General features: G+C 34.5%; 2 protein-coding genes across 3 annotated transcripts; both read left to right on the top strand.

The window, feature by feature from the left end:
- Window positions 1-1527: 1527 nt before the first annotated feature.
- On the top strand, window positions 1528-4160 carry LOC18037603 (probable hexokinase-like 2 protein). 2 transcript variants are annotated; one of them, XM_006426116.2, is made up of 9 exons: window positions 1528-1819; window positions 1917-2067; window positions 2181-2360; window positions 2607-2681; window positions 2838-2993; window positions 3066-3164; window positions 3242-3372; window positions 3609-3690; window positions 3777-4160. In XM_006426116.2, exons 1-9 carry the CDS (start codon window positions 1542-1544, stop codon window positions 4098-4100), a joined length of 1476 nt encoding a protein of 491 aa, XP_006426179.1. In that variant the 5' UTR covers window positions 1528-1541; the 3' UTR covers window positions 4101-4160. The 2 variants fall into 2 exon arrangements, with proteins under 2 accessions (XP_006426179.1, XP_024036660.1); XM_024180892.1 differs by having other exon boundaries at window positions 2838-3164.
- A 10564-nt stretch (window positions 4161-14724) lies between these two features.
- LOC18037782 (leucine-rich repeat receptor-like serine/threonine-protein kinase BAM1) lies at window positions 14725-19010 on the top strand. Its single transcript, XM_006426115.2, has 2 exons — window positions 14725-17456; window positions 17931-19010. The coding sequence occupies exons 1-2, from the start codon at window positions 14876-14878 to the stop codon at window positions 18386-18388; spliced, it is 3039 nt and encodes a 1012-aa protein (XP_006426178.1). The 5' UTR covers window positions 14725-14875; the 3' UTR covers window positions 18389-19010.
- The last annotated feature ends 996 nt before the right edge of the window (window positions 19011-20006 follow it).

The raw sequence follows: 20006 nt of genomic DNA, 5'->3' as shown, positions 1-20006 counted from the left end.
TGTTTCAATTTTTATTATTTTATCATCAAACTATTAAAAATAACAAAATTAATAGAAATTATAGTAAAAGTTTACGTACCCTAAACTATGGAAGTACAATTTGATACTCTAAATTAAGTATATACAAAGAAATAATGTCTCTATCAATTGACCATTTTATATATCTAAACTAATCAATTGATAAAATTATAAATATTATAATACTTTTGGCTTTATAAACTGATATTCGTAAAATAATCTTATGACATCAAAAATTTCTTAACAAAATTAATAGTTTGAAGGTAAAATAATAAGAAAAATAAAAGATTAAGTGAGGAAAAGTAATTTTTAGAAACTTTGATAATGAAGTGATATGTCAGGAAAAAAAATATGTTAAATGATAATATTCCTGAATAAAATATAAAAATACAAAAACAAGAAAATTCTTAAATTATGAATGATCATCAAATGTCTCCGAAGACAGAAAAACGAGGCTAGACAGAGCAATTTATTTTGAACATGAAATTCTTTTAGAAACTTACGTATATAGCTCTTAATTATGTCTTACAGATTAATATTGTTAGCTTAGAAACCGGTTTATTCACATGATTCATAACTTATTGACTATATGTAAAAGGAAAACACATGTTTCTGAACATACAATAATAAAAATACAAGGGGTATTCATGCAGATTTATATTTTAAAAAGAAAAATGTATGATCTTGCTAGACTTAAAAAAATTTCAGGTGAGTGCAACTGTGATATCGTTTACTTTTTAGAGTGGCAGCGTGGGACACAAATGCAAAAAGCATGGTGAAAACCAGAAGGTTTTCTTTGACCGGCGACTGAATTACGTGACATTTGGTGAACCACCTCCATAAAGTAATTGACTGGGCTGATGCAAAAAGAGGTAGTCAGCATACTCGTCATCTTTGTCTTTCAATTACCTTCCTCTTCACTCTCTTTTTGTTATCCAAATTTACTTTCTTGCCACCGATAATATTATTACATTTGAACGTGTTGACGATCCCCTCTTTTGGTAACGAGTTCAAGAAATTAATATTATTAAAATATGTTATTAGTAATTTCATTACTTACGAGGTTCCAAAATCCAATATTGTTAGATAGTCTGAATTGTTTACGACGTAAAGCCCAATGTGGAGTTAGCTGAGCTACTAAGTTTGGGTTCGGTACAGAGATTTAAACGAGCCCAAAAATGGAATAAAATTGCATATTTTCGAGTGTGCGTTATTCGGCCAAAATATACTGTTTCATTTGGAAATCATGTACGTAGATGAAGGATTTTAGGAATGAATTACGTTCCAACATGGATTTCGCTGGTCCAAAAAGTTTTGCCCAATCGCCACAACCCACGTTTTGCTAATGATGTTCCAACCATCATCCTTGATACCCGTTCCTCTACGGAGGGAGTAACGGATTTCTGTTATTCTCTCAATTCATTTTCGAATAGAGGGAAAAAGAAATTGATAATTTTAAAATGGAACACAGTCAAAAGAAATAAAATAAACCCAAAATGATGTCTTAGAGCAAGAGTGGAGGAATGAGGAAGGAAGTGGTAGTGGTGGCAGCAGTGAGCACAGCTGCTACAATTGCGGCGGTAGCAGCACTGGTGAGGCAACGGAGGCGAAGGAAAGAGCAACGGTGGAAGCAAACTCAAACAATTCTACGCAAATTCGCAAGGGAATGTGCCACTCCTGTCCCAAGACTATGGCAGGTGGCAAATGCTTTGGTGTCTGAAATGCAAGCCTCTTTGGCATCCAATGAGACTACCGCTGATCTGAATATGCTTCTTTCTTACCTTGCTTCACTTCCAAATGGGTATTACGTCTTTTCGAAGGCCCTCATTCTCAAGAGTTTTATACAGAATCATATAACACACATAATATGTCATTATGTCATTTTATTTTTGCGACAGAGAAGAGAAGGGACTTTATTATGGGATAAATTTGAGAGCTACGGATTTTTTGATCTTATGCGCAAGACTTGGAGGGAAGAATGAGCCTATTTCTGATCTGCATAGGGAAGAGATTTCTATTCCTTCCGATGTGATGTGCTGTACTTCACAGGTGTGATTTCAATGCTCTCTTCAAAATTACTTTTTTAACTCATACTGCTATTATTGCTTCAGTTCTATGAAATGTAGTGAAAATTACATTGGCTTTTACTGCTCTTTAATCAGGAATTATTTGACTATATTGCCGGGGAATTTGCAAAATTTGTTAATGCTCATCCGGATAATGGCAATGATACTTCAGCTAAAGAAAAGAAATTGGGTTACACCTGGTCACACTCGGTGGACCAAGTCACAACACTCTCACCCTCGGCCATAAAATGGAAGAATTTTGCGGCCAATGACACAGTTAAGTTTGCTTAATTTCTGTTGGTACCAAAAGATATACTGGAAGATATAAATCTAACCCGTCATTTTACATACAGGAGAAGAGAACTCGAAACAATGATCTTTGCATTATTTTAATTAAAACCATGCAAATATCACTAGTGATGATTTCGTCGTATAATATAATGTCTTTACTACTGAATCTTTTTGTTGATTAAATCTGAAGCACGTGTCCCCCTAATCTGAAATTTGACATACCGCAATTAGGTGGAAGAAACATTGGTAACCAACATCAACCAAGCTCTTGCAAAACACGATTTGAATATGCGAGTTTACGCTCTGGTAATCAACTCCGTTTGCCCATTTTATCTTTTCCTTTTTCTGTATGTTCGAGATTCTTCTATAAACTGTACGTATTGTATAGTATTAAATTGTTGTTCGTGTTCCCCATTATAGATGAGAATTCTTCGCAACTCACCCAGCTAAGATCTTGAGCAGGTTGATGACACTATTGGAAGTTTGGCTGGAGGCAGATTCTACAACAGAGACTCTGTAGCTTCTGTTACTCTAGGAACGGGTACAAATGCTGCCTATGTGGAATCATCACAAGCAGTCCCCAAATGGCAGGGTCCATCACCGAAGTCAGGCGAGATTGTAAGTTACTTTCATGATTCAATTCCCTGTATTATTGCACTGAATGGTAAATACTTGAGCTTAACATTGCAGGTTATTAGCACAGAATGGGGTAACTTCAGTTCCTCCTCCTTTCCAGTCACCGAATTTGATGCTTCCTTGGATGCTGAAAGCTTGAATCCTGGCTCCATGGTATGACATTTGTGTATTGGAATGTTTCTGTTGGCACGAGTTTAGTGCATTTGTTTCTGATACTTGTTTTATTTCAGATTTTCGAAAAACTTGTTTCAGGAATGTATTTGGGAGAGATTGTCAGAAGAGTTTTGCTGAGGATGGCCAAAGAAGCAGACCTATTTGGCGATACTGTCCCACCAAAGCTTATGCTGCCATACCTATTAAGGTATGAAAGATTAGGAAGTAGTGTCGATCCAAATTGCAGCGAACCAGCGCAATTGGTTGACACAGTTTATGATAAAAAGCCACAGGTGTCATCAAAGGGAGAACAAAACTTACACACTTGAGATTTATTCATGAATAATCAGTATGTAGTAACTTGGCAAATAAGAGTGGTGTGCATAGTAAGAAATAATTGAATATTTATTTGTTTCTGATATGTTTTCTCCTGTTTGTTTTTAGGTCACCTGACATGGCTACCATGCATCAAGACACGTCTGAAGACCATGAACTGGTCAGGGAAAAACTTGAAGAAGTTTTTGGGGTAAAGTTTTCTTTACAAAATAAGCAACAAAATGGTATCTATTAACACTTATCGGTAATTAAACTCCTGCATCCACCATATTCCAGATAACAGATTCTACACCAAAGGCGAGAGAAGTTGTAGTAGAGGTATGTGACATTGTTACAGAACGCGCGGCGCGACTAGCTGCAGCTGGAATTGTGGGAATAATTAAGAAGCTTGGAAGAATTGAGCTGAAGAAAAGCGTAGTGAATGTGGAAGGCGGACTTTATGAGCACTACCGAATCTTCAGAAATTATCTGCACAGCAGTGTTTGGGAAATGCTAGGAAATGAACTCTCAGACAATGTAATAGTTGAACCTTCTCACGGGGGTTCTGGAGCTGGAGCTCTCTTTCTTGCCGCTTCTCAGACTCAGAATCCTGAATCCTAACATTCACTTGAATGTCAGAATATATTCCATTCAGTCAGTACTTTAGGAATCTTTTGAAATTCACGGAGAATCCCTATTCAAATTTTATCAGTATCATTGGAAAATGATAATAATAATAGTAATAATAATTGAAAACGTCCATTATAAGAATTTACATGGCTACATTTTTGTCCGCTAGGGAACAAATTATTGGAATATGTACTGCTGCGTTTGCAATCCGGCACTTGCTGCAGTTACGAGGTTCAGGGCCCAGATGACAACAACCATTCAAACCTGAAAATAACTCGAGCTATAAGGCAATGGACAAATCTATATGCTGAACATCATCTTGTTCTTTGTCAGTTACCTCTGCATTTTCAAGCAAAAATTTTAAACCAAAGGCTGCCTTATAATTGACATGTTAATAAACCAATGCATAACTAAAAGTACTCATCAATCGACTATAGTTTTTAAACTTTGTTAATTTGTTATACCATTTAATTCTTGAAAGAAAGGAATAAAATTCAATAATAACTGAAAATTAAAAGTCGCGTCGTTTTAATGCCAACTAAGTATTAACATAACATTTCTTTCATACCAATAATTGCATTTTATTGAAAGTTATGTTCACTTACTGAAAATGATATTATAATACATTGGAAGTACTTAAAACTTTCAAGTATAAGAATCAAGGCAATTATGGACAATTAAAAAGGGATTATAATTGTTCGTTGGTGAGTTGTGTCCCACATTGATAAGTAAAGGAAAGATACCTAAGTTAATAAGTAGAATAAGTCACTTCTCCCAATAAATTAATCTTTTAGATTCGATACCTAAAAATCCTAGGCAAGCCTCTCCAACAATTGGTGTCTGAACTAGACCTTAGTAGCCAAAATGTGGGGGTGGAACAACTCAAATGTGTCAGATAAAATGACTAGAGTCCAGCAGTGCTTTCCTTCGAAGAGGGGATTGTTGAGTCGTGTTCCGTATTAATTAGTAAAAGAGAGATACTCGAGTAAATAAATAGGATAGATAACTCTACCCAATAAACTAGTATTTTTGATTGAATACTCATAAATCGTAGGCCAAGGCCCCCAACATTCACCTTAGTAGCTTTTGAATTACAGAAAGTGATCTTCGAACAATTTCACTAATCGAACCCAATGGTGTACATGCAAAAAAGTATTTCGATGCACAATTCCACTAATCGAACTCAAGGATGTACTTACAAAAGGTATTTCGATATTCAAGTCAGTGTTTATTTATTTGGGACAATCTTTTAGTCCGGAAGAATCTAAAATTCTAGTGATGCTTTTGAAATTTGGCCAACTACCTTTTCTAGATCCTTTTAGCCTTTATTTATAAACCTAGAGACACAAAGTTGGCAGAAAACTTTACATCAGATCAAGATCCCACTGTCCATTTCCTTCATTTAATTTACATCATTAGATTTCTTAATTGTGTTTTGTCAATATCTAAGGTAGAGTTTATTTTTTGGATTGGATTGGGAATCCTGAAGAGTGGGAATCCTAGGATTGGGAGTGTGGAGTGGGAGTGGGAGTAGGTTGTTTACTTACACTGGAATAGAAGCATGGAATGGAGATCAGAATCCAATTTATGTGTTTACTTTGTCTTGGATTGGGAGTAAATAGTTTCAAATTATAATTTTATCCTTATTTAAAGAATTATAGTTTTTAATTACAAAACTAATAAAAAATATATTTAATGAATAATATTTATTTTATTATATTTGTAAATTTATTATAATTATTAATATTCTTAATTATGAACAATAAATTATAAATTTTAATATAAAATGAAATGTTATTTTATTTTATTTAATATAATTATATTAAATTTATTATTATATAAAATAATAATATAATATTATTTAGTACAAAATTAATATTTTATTAGAATAAAGTATTTATTATTATTAATATTAAATAAATATAGTACTATTATTTTTAAAATAAATATAATAATATTATATTTATTAATTCTCTATTAATATAATAATATTATTTTAAAATAATTTTAACTTAGAATCAATGTAAATTATTATTTAGTTAAATATAATATTATTATTCAAATAAATATAATATTATTTATTTTATTTTATTAATTATAAAACATAAAATAAAATAAATGGTAGAAATGGGAGAGGTGGGAGTGGATTCCCACTCCCACCTCCCCCAATGGGAGTCCCACTCCCCACTCCAAAAATGGGTGGGGCCCACGGAGTGGGACTCCCAATCCCTCCCCATTTTAAGTAAGTAAACGATGGAGTAGGAGGAATCCACACTCCTCACTCTCACTCCAGCAAGTAAACACAACATAAATTGTTTGCACGTGATTCCGTTAACAATCAAGCGCTACTTATTGTTAACATTTTCGAGTCTGATTATTGTTAGTTTTCTCTGAACCTTACGCATAAATCAACTTTTGGTTATTGATTTTCAATCCGGGGTCAATGTAAACCATAACCACCATACTTGTATTAATCTCTAATCCGGGACAAATGCAATTTGTATCTATTATCTGAATTGTCAATTTTAATGGACGTGTGGTACTAACTATATAAGTGGCAATATTTCATTCGTTAATAAATTTCTTAGTTTAGTTCTTCACTCAAATGCAAATAAAGTTTGATATTGCAAGCTTATGCGTTCGGCCCAAGAATACGAAAATGATAGGTAATTTATTGTCCCCTCCACATTGATCCACCGGATTTTCTTCCATCTGTAGACAGTAATCTGCTCGAAGGACCACCATTAGCTCTTTCTCATTGCATTTGCTCCATCAAATTACTTCACAGCCGCCTGGTTTCACTTGTACTCTATGCTTACGAAATAAGGATAATTACCTTTTGTGTATTTTCTTCTTCTTTTTTATTTTAATTTTGCAATGTTACATTTTCGTTTGGTGTCAAGAAATTATTGATTACATTTTTTAGTTGGGTTATTTTCTTTTTGATGCTTAAGTTATTGTGAAATAACAAATAAGTGTAACAAGTATTGCATCTTAGTATTTTACTACTAAAGAAATACAAAATCTTGTATTTTACTACTCTTTAAATAGTTGACAGAAACCTAGGGACCTTTGGTCCAATGGGAGAAGTCTTGTACTTACAATGTTGAGTGCAAGGGTTTGAGCCTTCATAAGAGTATTATGGAGGTTAGTTTCAGTTCTCCCTCAATTATTAACTAATTGAGTGGAGACAATTTCTCCTTTACGAAATGTGAGTGGAGTAGGCATCCTTCGAATATTAGAGAATGTTTAAAATATTTGGATAAGTGCTTCAGTGGGTTAATATATGATGATAGTCTCAGTTGTTTAGTATGATTGTAAATATTGTAATTGTAATGTCTGATATAATATTAATAACAATCTCTGTATAACAGAATTAAAAAAAAAATAGTTGATAGTAAGGTAACATATATTAATTATTTTTTGTCCTTATTTTAAGGAAAATTTATTAATTATCAATAAAAATTAATTATTGATTAATGTCAATCATTATAATAAATAAATTTTTATTCAATTAAATATTAATTTAATTTAATTATAGATAAAAATTAAAAATTATAAGTTTTTATGTTATCAATTAGATATAAACTTATGATTGTTTGTATATATTTATGTATGTAAATTTTTATCGACAACTAATAATTAAATTAAACTGATATTTAATTGAATGAAAAATTATTGTAATAAATGCATAACAAAAAACTTAGTTTGTAGCTTTTCGTGTATATGTAATATTTTATTTAATTTTTTGGGTTTTTGATACAATATGAAAATTGTTGAGCTTTATTAGAATTTATATGTTTTTTTCCCCTCAAAGTAAGGATAAAATTAATATTTTATAAGTCAACTAATGAAAAAGTAGTAAATTATTACATTTTGTAATTCTTTAGTGGTAAAATATTGTAGTACGATATTGATTACATATAAATAACTTAAATCCGTAGTACTTCATGCATATTGCGCATGCCTAACAGACATGACTAAAATCACTTCCTCGAGAAAATAAATAAATAAATAAATAAAATTGGATTGAAACATGGGCTATAAAAACATTGGATCTACCTTTGATGGCCCAAGCTAAAAAGTAATTTCAACAACTTTTTCCCGTACACTGACAATTAAAAAATGTTTCCCTGTAGAGACAGAGACTTCAGACTAGAATTTGGATTGCTGGTGGTATAATATTTTGTCGAGGAAGCAAATAATTGTCAAGTAGCAGGTGTGGGACCAATGAGTCTTTGGTCCACCGGGAGAGTTTTTGTAATTATAATGTTGAGTGTAAGAGTTCGAACTTCTATAAAAATATTTATAGGAATTATTTATAATTTTTCCTTAATTATCAGATAATTGAGTGGAGTCAGTCTATCCATCACGAAATATGAGTGGAGTGAACAGCCCTCGAATATTTGAGAGAGATTTCGTGAGTGGAGTGGACAGCCCTCGAATATTTGAGAGGGTTTGAAGAATTTGAATAGCTCTTCAGAGGAGTACATACCACGAAGAAGGTTCCAATTGTAGAATCTGTTTGTAAATATTAATTGTAATACCTACAATCCCGAATATCAATATTAAAAAAAAAAAAGTAGGAGGTGTGAGGAACCAAAATTTGACTACAAAACTTGAAGGACCAAAAGAAATTGCTTGGTACCCGAAAGAATTGGTTAAACCATTATATAAACTAAAAGAGGCTTTTACCAAAACATGCAGTAATGAACCCTAAAAAACCAAATGACAACGAAATCTTAACAGTATCTGTATCTATCAATGTATGATCGATGTTTGGAAGTTTCTTCGGAAATAAACAAATTCTCACATCATTTTCATTCGATTTTTACATACTCCTCATTATTGTATAAATTATAACTCATAATTTTTAAGTCTCAAGTAAATGTCAATCATAGGCCATACGCAAATTGTCGTTGTGTTGGTAATAGATAACAAACAATGATATCATCCATACTAGCAATAATAATATAAATATATATACACATACGGTGGTATCACATCATACCGCATACTCGGGAGTCGGGCTTCATATATGAAAACGATAACTATAAATAAATTAAAGAGTAGTGCATTTATTATATCTTTGTTTTCGTTTTGGAACTGTGTACACTAAGCTAAGTTTATTAAGATAGTGATCATGACAAATTAGCCTTATCGCAAAACTTAAAAATGAATATATATACCACGTTGATGTGGCAGTCAGTGAATAGCTTTTCGTGTATAAATTATATTGGACGCCAACATTTTAGATCGTTTTATTGTTATTTAAATTTTGAAACTGGCAGGTATCGGTAGGTTTGTAATTAAACTAAGTCAACTTGGGTTAGCTCTACTTGCAACAGTATAAAATTTTGCTCCATATCATGATTAAACATCAAGTAATAATCTTATTTAGTGTAAAATTTTCTGTTTTACACTACAAAACTAATAATCATGCCGCCTTCAAATGAAGTATTAAAACTTTTTGCATCATTTCAATGGGGGAGAGTCTAGTGAATCCAAAAGGAAAAATAATTAAGTTCTAGTAAATATGAAAGGAAAGTATAATAATCTACTAAGGCTCTATTTCATGTACCTTTTCAAATAAATTTTTTTTAATTAGTGTTTTTGTTAGTAAAGTTTTTATAAAAAAAAAATTAATTGTTTGATTGTTAATGAGAGCTTTTATTAAAAATATAAAATTATTTTAATATGCATTTTTTAAGCTATGTTATGAAATAGATGAAATAAGATTGTCAAAAAATAAATGATATTTTAGACATTTCAGTATTTTTAAAAAGCTTTTCAACTTTTATTCTCAAAAACCTAAAAATTTAAACTTCTACTAATAGAATCAAAATAGCTTATTTAATCTCTAAAAACTCCGCTCAAAAGATAACCAAACAATAACAAAAAAAAAATTAAAAAGAACTTATAAGATTAAATAAATACTTATGATTATTAGATAAACAATAACAAAGAAGTAGTAATCACTTTATGTCACATAAGGATTCAAAGAGCAACCAATATATTGTATAATATTAGCATAAAAATGATAGGCGAAAGACAATCCGAGTTATTAACATCAATTGCATTTTAGAGCTAGCGTGGCCAAAAGACTTTTCTGATTTAACTCTTCAAATACTTGTTTGTAGCAAATAGAAGAGTGAAAAAATAGGTCTTCTTTCAAAAGACTTTTTTAAAAATAAATTTATATTATTTTAATCAAATATTTTTCTCTACTAAAATAATGGCAATTACAACACCAACACCTCTCTCTTTAAAAATAATGAGATAAAAAATGATATATTACTAAATTAAAAGACCTAAAATACTCTCTAAATAAGATTTTTTAAATAAGATAATATTTTTATTTTTTAATATAAAAAAAATATAATTTTATTCTTTAAATAAAATTTTATTTAAAAAATCTTTTAGTCGTTTCGCACCATCACGGTCACGAAAAAGTTGAAGGTAACAAATTTGATTCCAGTAGTTTCTCACCATCACGGTCACGAAAAAGTTGAAGGTAACAAATTTGATTCCATTAAGCAACGTAAAAGACCACACAAAGTCAGTGGGCTTGCTTTATTGCTTGAAATTACCTTTTGAAAACGTAATTATCCTTGATCACATTCTCTTTTTTTTTTTTTTTTCTAGATACAAGTGAAGCCCTATTTCTTCTTCTAATTATTGGTGGTGTGTAGTTAGTGTTACAAAAAAATCTAATATACATATTATTACAAAAGTAAAGTAACAAATCCCATCAATAAGAGCATAAAATTGGATTTTAGAATACCGAGGCCATTGGAAAGTAAGAATTTTATACAAGATTGCATTGTAGTAGGTGCATCACATGCGCCGTTTATTTTTATTTTTTTTTATTTTTTAAGACCCCAACACATGCGCCAGTTGTGTAATGCGCTATCTTCAATTTGTTTTTTTTAGACTGATTAATCATCAGATTACTGCATTACACAGATATTTACAATAACTGCTTATTGTAGTAGAGATATTACACTGATATTTACAATCAGATATACATGATTGGGACTTATATTATTACAATGAATTCTATGAAGTACATGTCCAATACAAATAACCCCTCACAGAAGAGAATGTCCGTACTCCACTTGTATTTCACAAGAGAGAAGGATATAAAGAACATTTAGCCCCCACCACTTCCGCCAAGGCCGGAGTGGCATCTTCAATTTGTTATTACAACGTATAAGATCATTGTCTCAGGCTTAAAGAGGGTGAGAGACTTGTAACGAGGAGAGAAAAACAAAGAGGAAGCGTTGTATCTTTTCTTTTTCCCAGTCTTCCAAGTGTGAGGGGACAAAAATAACGCAGTTCAAGACATAATAAACCAGTGTTAGAAACAACGTGTTTTCTGGGTCGGAGTAGCTTCGGGCTTGGAGAATTTCATTTTTTTTTTAACTTTTAAAAATAAAATATTTAAATTTATTTCCTTTAACAGTTTAACTGAGCCCGAAGCTTTCTAGTTTGAAGTGAAAGGGTTTGAAAATAAGCAGATAAAACCACCGAATCTCTCCTCTCTACCCACTCCCACAAAACTACACACCCAAGAAACAAACAAGTAATATAATCTGTAGCCACAACTAACCCTTTTCATTTTTAGTTTATACAAAATATTAATTATGATATTTATGAACAAAAAAAAATTATTTAACTCTAACAGCACCCTAAGCTAATTTATCTACTTAATTTCTTCCTTAATGGTAAAATTATTGAATAGAGACAATCTTCCGTTATGAAATACGAATAGAGTAAACGTCTCTCGAACATTACTGAAAGCAAAAATCTGAATATTGTTTTATAAGATTAATTATTAATCCGATGTGATATCAGTAATAGTATGATATTTAGGTCAAAAGAATACTCTAAGCTATTATCCGAAGAAAAGAAAGTTCAATTTCTGATTTCGGTAGAAAGTTTGTAAATCATCACAAGTAATTATGCTAAGATTGAATTTATTTGGAAAATGTAGTCCTAAAATAATTGGCTTAATTTTGATCAAACGTGGGGGTGGATTGTGAAGGAGATACCGAAAAAGAGATATTGATGAGAAAACCTTTGTTTGATATGTGTGACGGGCTGATAACTTTTAAAAATTTTCTGGTAACTTTACCATAATGGCCTTTGAACCTCTGCGAGCTGTTTTGTTACATTGAAAGCGACACTTGCTATACAGTCATTAAGTGCCCACGAGACCATGGGCATCTTATAAAACTGTATAAAAGCACCTTGTCCTCGTGTTACGGTGTCGCTTTCTTTGGCCTGTGAGGACTGTTTGGTCATTTTCGCTTCCGGAAAGCAAAAGTGGCCTCTGTTTTCCGCTCGCCCTTCCGTTTTGGGACCATTCTATGGCGTCGTATTGTGTGGGGTCACCTGTGCTACTGATTCGCTGTCGCTTGTTCCAGCCCGTACCTCACAGGGTTAATTTGGCAACCCCCTAAGGGCAAAGTGGGCATTGTAGGTGGAAACTTTGTTACTATGCGATTTGCTAAGATAAGAGGGACACAGAACAGAACAGAAGTGGGGTTCTGCGAGCGAGAATCGCTAATTTCTTTTTCTCGTGCCTCTCAATGTCAGTCAACATAATTTGACTACCTTTTATATTGTTTAAACCACCAGCAAAATTATTGCTGTTTAATAATTATAAATCATTTTAATCGTCTCTTTTTTTTCCCCCCCTTCCCCTGCCCTTTACAATTACATCTTTATATCTGCTGTCTAAGATTCTACGGAGCACCTCAAAAAGGGTGAAAACTCATCTGCCCCAAATGCAAAAACGATGCATATTGCACAGTTTGTGAGAATTTTCATGATGATGGTTCTTTTTCTTTTTCTCTCTCTTTTTTTTTTTTTTTACGAGTCCGCGAATATATTTGTTTTTTCACCACCTTATGATCACACTGATTCAGTGGTGTATACTTGTATCATAATGGGCCCTTGGTGTTTCAATTCTCATGCCCTTCGTGTGTCCCACTGGATTAATCGATAAGGTTTATCAACTGTTGATCAAGATTAATCATAATCATGAAAGTTTATTTCTTACTAGCGTGTACTGAACAGTGGGTTTGACCGGTGGAATTATTATTTACCTACTACTGCAGTCTGTACTACTGTGTGCCGACGCTAGCTCTTTTAGCTGTAAGCTTTCTTACATGGCTTTGTGCTTCAGTATCTGAACCCAAACGTTCACGGCTCATTATTGGATTCATGTAATAATACTGGAAGAAGAAAGAAGACGAGGAGGAGCTGGAATGGTACCTGAAAATTATTTCTCGTCTTCGCCAGGGATCCGAGGCTTGGGATTAATAATTAAATGCGCAACACAATGCATATTTTGACGAGTTTTTGGTGTTAATTAGGACTCATTAAAGAGTAAATTCCATTGATTGATCCTATTTTTGTTCTCTAAATCTAAAATCCACATTGTTCCTAGTTTAAAATTTTAACTATTGAAAAATAATCTTAGATCATCATGTTTCTTCCCATAGATTTTATTATTCTGCATGGCTTCGATTAGATCAATTTTATTTACTTTTTTTTTTTTTTTTTTTGCTTTGTTTGCATTCAACCAACTGATCTTCAAAACCTTATTGAGTATCATTTTGTCGTTATCCTCTATCTTTTCGCTCTTTATTGCTGGTTCAATGGCAAGATTCTCATTTATTCTTGAATGATGAAACGTGAATTTGTGATAGAAGAAAATCATAATATTTAGATAAATAAATAAATAATATAATTATATTTATTTCAAAATCAATCATGTTTCGAATAAACCAACTCAATAACACTTATATTTATTAAAACTAAATTTTGATCCCCAAAAAAGTTTAAAAAAAAAAAACTCTAATAATTCTTTGCCTGAATTATTGTTAAAAGAACAGAAACCTTCTTTCTTAAAAAAAAATAAAAATAAAAATAAAAATAAAAATAAAATGTTGATTGTTCCTTTTGTTTAATAACATATCTAATATCTTTAAAATAAAAGAGCAGTAAGTTGTAAGAAATTTTCAAAGGTGAAAAAACGGATTCTTCAGCAAGCAAGTTTCAAAATTTGGACAAAAGAAACCCGACATCCACAGAAAAAAGTGGATCTTTTGTATGCCTCTTTCTTAGCTGAGGCATCTGTTTGTTTAACTTTCTAATAAGTTTCTATTTTCTTGTCTTAATTAAGGTAACTTTCTCTTTTCGCAATTTCAGGAAAATAAAAGTGAGGTTTTACTTTTAACCTCATGCCTCCCAAAAGTTAATAGAATTTCAACCGGCAAAATTAATTGGATTTCTTTTGGAATTAGAAAAAGGAATTAGCCTTTCCTTCCTCATTAGAGAACACATGTATCTGAACAGAAAAGAAAACAGAATAGTCCTCCTTTTTTTTTAAAAAAAAAAAAAAAATTCTTTCTATTTAAAGAACAATAGGAGTCCAAACTCGAAAATGAAAATAAATGAACCTTTTCAGCTGTAATGAAAGTCTCCGGTCCGCGTGATTAAAAATCGCCCCGCCATACAAATAAAATATAATTTTAAATGGTATCCTTATTGATTTAATTTAAAAAATAAAAAAATAAAAAATAAAATCGTAGATAAATAAAATCACACACCTTCTCTTCTTCTTCACTGGTACCTCACTTTGTAGTTTCTACTCAACTCCCACCACCAGCATCTCCGTTCACCAGCGGCAGGCACCACAACTCCGCTCCCTCTCCTCTCAAAGCCCGCAAAAACAGAGAAGGCAGAAAGCAATAATGAGACTCCTCCTCCTCCTCCTCCTTCTCCTCCTCTTACTCCACATTTCTCAATCCCGCACGGTCCCGGAATACAAAGCCCTACTCTCTATCAAATCCTCAATTACCGACGACCCCCAATCATCCCTCGCCGCGTGGAACGCCACCACCAGCCACTGCACCTGGCCTGGCGTCACCTGCGACTCCCGACGTCACGTCACTTCCTTGGACCTGTCTGGTCTCAACCTCTCCGGCGCTCTCTCCCCCGACGTGGCCCACCTCCGCTTCCTCCAGAACCTCTCCGTCGCCGCCAACCAGCTCTCCGGCCCCATTCCCCCGGAGATCTCCGCCCTCTCCTCTCTCCGCCTCCTGAACCTCTCCAACAATGTCTTCAACGGCTCATTCCCACCCCAGCTGTCACAGCTTGCTAGCTTACAAGTACTCGACTTGTATAACAACAACATGACCGGTGACTTGCCGCTTGCTGTTACCCAGCTGAGAAACTTGCGCCACTTGCATCTCGGTGGCAACTTTTTCTCCGGTCAGATCCCGCCGGAGTACGGCATCTGGGAGTTTCTGGAATACTTGGCGGTTTCCGGTAACGAACTCGGAGGCAAAATCCCCGGCGAAATCGGTAACCTAACGAAGCTGCAGCAGCTGTACATTGGTTATTACAACAGCTACACCGGCGGTTTGCCTCCGGAAATCGGAAACTTATCGTCGTTGGTCCGATTCGACGCTGCCAACTGTGGGCTTTCTGGTGAAATACCGACCGATATAGGGAGGTTGCAAAACTTGGACACTCTGTTTCTTCAAGTGAACGCTCTGTCTGGGCCATTAACAACAGAGCTGGGTTATTTAAAGAGCCTGAAGTCCATGGATTTGTCAAACAATATATTTACTGGCGAGATACCGGCATCATTTGCCGAGTTGAAGAACTTGACGCTATTGAATCTGTTTAGAAACAAGCTTCACGGGGCAATCCCCGAGTTTATCGGCGTTATGCCGCGGCTTGAGGTGTTACAGTTGTGGGAAAATAACTTTACTGGGAGCATTCCTCAAAGGTTGGGGTCAAATGGCAAGTTGAGAATTCTTGATCTTTCGTCTAACAAATTGACAGGAACTTTGCCACCTGATATGTGTGCTGGTAACTGCTTGCAAACTTTAATCACTTTGGGGAACTTTTTGTTTGGTCCGATTCCTGAATCCTTGGGGAAATGTGACTCGTTGAGTCGGATGCGTATGGGAGAGAATTTTCTTAACGGATCTATACCTAAAGGTCTGTTCGGGTTGCCCAGTCTTAGTCAAGTGGAGCTGCAGGATAATTATTTAACGGGCCAGTTTCCCGTGTCTGATTCTATCTCGGTCAATCTGGGTCAAATTTGTTTGTCTAACAACCAACTTTCGGGTTCGTTACCGGCGAGTATTGGGAAATTTTCTGGTGTCCAGAAGCTTTTGCTTGATGGGAACAAGTTCTCGGGCCAAATCCCGGCCGAGATTGGCAAATTACAGCAGCTTTCGAAGATGGATTTTAGTCACAACAAGTTTTCGGGTAGGATTGCGCCAGAGATTAGCCAATGTAAGCTCTTAACTTTTGTTGATCTCAGCAGAAATGAACTTTCTGGGGAGATCCCGAATCAGCTCACGGGTATGAGGATCTTGAATTATCTGAATTTGTCAAGAAATCACCTTGTCGGTAGCATCCCTGCATCTATAGCAAGTATGCAAAGTTTAACTAGTGTTGATTTTTCCTACAACAATCTTTCCGGTTTAGTTCCTGGAACTGGTCAGTTTAGTTACTTTAATTACACCTCGTTTTTGGGTAATTCTGAACTCTGCGGTCCTTATCTGGGGCCTTGTAAGGATGGTGTTGCTAATGGCACCCACCAGCCACATGTTAAAGGTCCATTATCTGCTTCTGTGAAGTTGTTACTTGTTGTTGGATTGCTTGTCTGCTCCATTGCTTTCGCAGTCGCTGCAATCATCAAGGCAAGATCACTGAAGAAGGCTAGTGAGTCTCGTGCTTGGAAATTGACTGCCTTCCAGCGCTTGGACTTCACTTGTGATGATGTTCTTGATTGCTTAAAGGAGGATAATATAATTGGCAAAGGAGGTGCAGGGATTGTTTACAAGGGGCTTATGCCTAATGGTGATCAAGTTGCTGTTAAAAGACTGCCTGCGATGAGCCGGGGTTCTTCTCATGATCATGGATTCAATGCTGAGATACAAACTTTGGGGAGGATTAGACATAGGCACATTGTAAGGTTATTGGGATTCTGTTCTAATCATGAGACCAACCTTTTGGTCTATGAGTACATGCCGAATGGTAGCTTGGGGGAGGTTCTTCATGGCAAGAAAGGAGGCCATTTGCACTGGGATACTAGGTATAAGATTGCTGTGGAGGCTGCTAAGGGGCTTTGCTATCTTCATCATGATTGTTCACCATTGATTGTTCATCGTGATGTCAAATCAAACAACATCCTCCTCGATTCTGGTTTTGAAGCTCATGTTGCTGATTTTGGCCTGGCTAAATTCTTGCAAGATTCAGGCACATCAGAGTGCATGTCTGCTATTGCCGGTTCTTATGGATATATTGCTCCAGGTATCTGATTTGATTTTGAAAATTATATGTTCAATTATTTTGTTTCTCTGTAGAGATTTTTTCAATTAATTGTCCAAAAGCACTTTTGACTCATGGTGCATTAAGTGAGATCTTGCACAATCTACCATAATTTTCTCTGTGTTTAGATCTAGTTGGACTTTAGGGTTTCTGTACACATGATTGGCGCTTTGAAAATGTTAGTTCTCCGGTCGAACCAGACCCAGGCTTCTGTATTGGAAATATTGGGCAGCTTTGAAAGTACATATTTCTGATAATTTGCTTTTTGACAATAAATTAGGTGTACATGTCAAGAAAAATCACAAGAGTCCAAAATCTTGATGATTGTAACCTTTTCAAGGAGTGGTATTACTATTTTGTAACAGAGATGACCAAGAGCAAATTTTGTCCTCAAACTTACAAATTAATATATATCCGTCTCATTTTTTAATTGAAAATCCAATGTTGTCTTTGCAGAATATGCTTACACGTTGAAGGTCGATGAGAAGAGTGACGTGTATAGCTTTGGTGTAGTCCTCTTGGAACTAATTACTGGCAGGAAACCAGTTGGAGAATTTGGTGATGGTGTGGACATAGTTCAGTGGGTTCGAAAAATGACAGACTCCAAGAAGGAAGGAGTTCTTAAAATACTAGATCCACGACTCCCCTCTGTTCCTCTCCATGAGGTGATGCATGTGTTTTACGTTGCAATGCTCTGTGTCGAAGAACAGGCTGTAGAGCGCCCAACAATGCGTGAAGTGGTTCAAATTCTAACAGAGCTGCCAAAGCCTCCTACCTCGAAACAGGGTGAAGAGTCCTTGCCACCATCAGGCACAACTAGTCTAGACTCACCTAACGCTTCAAATAAGGACCAGAAAGATCATCAACGGCCAGCACCACCTCAATCTCCACCACCAGATCTTCTTAGCATTTGAAGTGTTTTATGGGCAAGGAGTGTTTGTTCTTTAAATTTCCATGAATTGTGTTAGTTTTTATCAGGCTTTATTTTTTTTTTTTAGTTTTATTCAGGGCTGTTGGGGTTGTGGGGGGGTTTTTCTCTAACTAATTAAGGTGTTAATGTTTGAAGTATTTCATGTACAGTAAGATTGGTGGGCTACGTGGGGGTATTTTAATTTCTTTCTTTAAAAGTCTTCTTTCTTTTCTTTTTTTTCTCCCCAATCATGTCAGTGTAGTAACTACTGCCATTGCTGCTGCTTCACTCTTCTGTCATCTGTTATTATGGCACAGCTGTTAACTGTTGTACCTCTGCAAAACTCGAGCTCTTGTGTAACATCAAGGGAGTGAAGGATGAAAGTCGGTGTTTTTAAGTAAGTATTAATTACGTGTGATGGAAAAAGATTGAAAATTCGACACTATTGGGTTGGATGATTGCACCCTTGCACAGATAAATGTGTTTTAGTTCTCATAAATGTTCCTTTCAATTACCGAGACAGTGGGGAGGTTTTTGAAAAACCCAATACTCAATTGTCCTTCTGGCATAAACAGGTCACTTTTCTGAAATAAATTCAACTGTAGCTCTGCTGAAATGAATGCTTGTTTCCCTCTTAAAGAAGCAATGATTTAAAATTTCCAACTTCTCATCTTCTGCCCGCCATTACTCCATAGCCTGTACGGCTACTGGCAATGGTCCATCATTTTCCCAATTCTTGGTTTCATTTATTGGGGGCAAATAGAGATCAGAAACGGTTGCCTACTTGCTTGCGTGCCTTTTTCACTGGGACCCAAATATGAAGTTTACCATACGCAATTCACGTGCATTGATATCGCAAATTATTCGTTGTTTTGGAAATTTAGTTTACGTAAGACTATTTGGACACATCACACATTGAAATACTTACTAAATCTATTTATTTAATAAATTCATATACAAAATTTAAAAACTATATATTTTACTTTACTAAACCTATTTGAATACCCATTATAACCTTATGTGAAATTAATACAGTTTCAGTATCTTCCCTCTGGCCTCTCTCTAATTTTTTTAGTTTTCGCAGTTTCATAAGCGCATCTTCTCTTGAAATTGTAGAGATACTATATGCAATCGCCAGACCATGAAATATTTTATTAGAGAAAATAACAATTACAGCTTAAATGATTTTTTGTAATCAACATTTACTTTCGTTCATGCCTAATTTCTTTTATGCATAACCAAAGCTTGATTAGGAGAGAGAATTTTAACCAATCCCAAAGGATTTGATAAGAAAAAATGGTTGGCTAAACTCAAGCCTTCACCAATAAGAAATTTTTGGCCAAATCTGAATATATAAGGACTTCATAAACTCTCAATTCTGTCAAAAAAGATATGGGTTAAAGATGGAGAGTTGTTTTTATTTAGGATATTATAGTAGTTTGTGTTAGGATTTTTTATTATTAAAAAAATAGGTCTAATGAATATTTTGAAGGGTTCAAATCCTGCCCTTTTGGCCGATTTTGGCAATCCGACACAGAATCCTGAAAGGCTGAGATGTAGAATTCGGACTGAAATTACTCAGAATACACTTTATAAGCAACGCATCTTGAATTTTCAGGGTG

Source organism: Citrus clementina, unplaced genomic scaffold (assembly GCF_000493195.1).
Source record: "Citrus clementina cultivar Clemenules unplaced genomic scaffold, Citrus_clementina_v1.0 scaffold_7, whole genome shotgun sequence".
Classification (NCBI taxonomy): Eukaryota; Viridiplantae; Streptophyta; class Magnoliopsida; order Sapindales; family Rutaceae; genus Citrus; species Citrus x clementina.
Note: the sequence above shows the minus strand (reverse complement) of the source record. Positions and strands in the feature narration are given on the sequence as shown.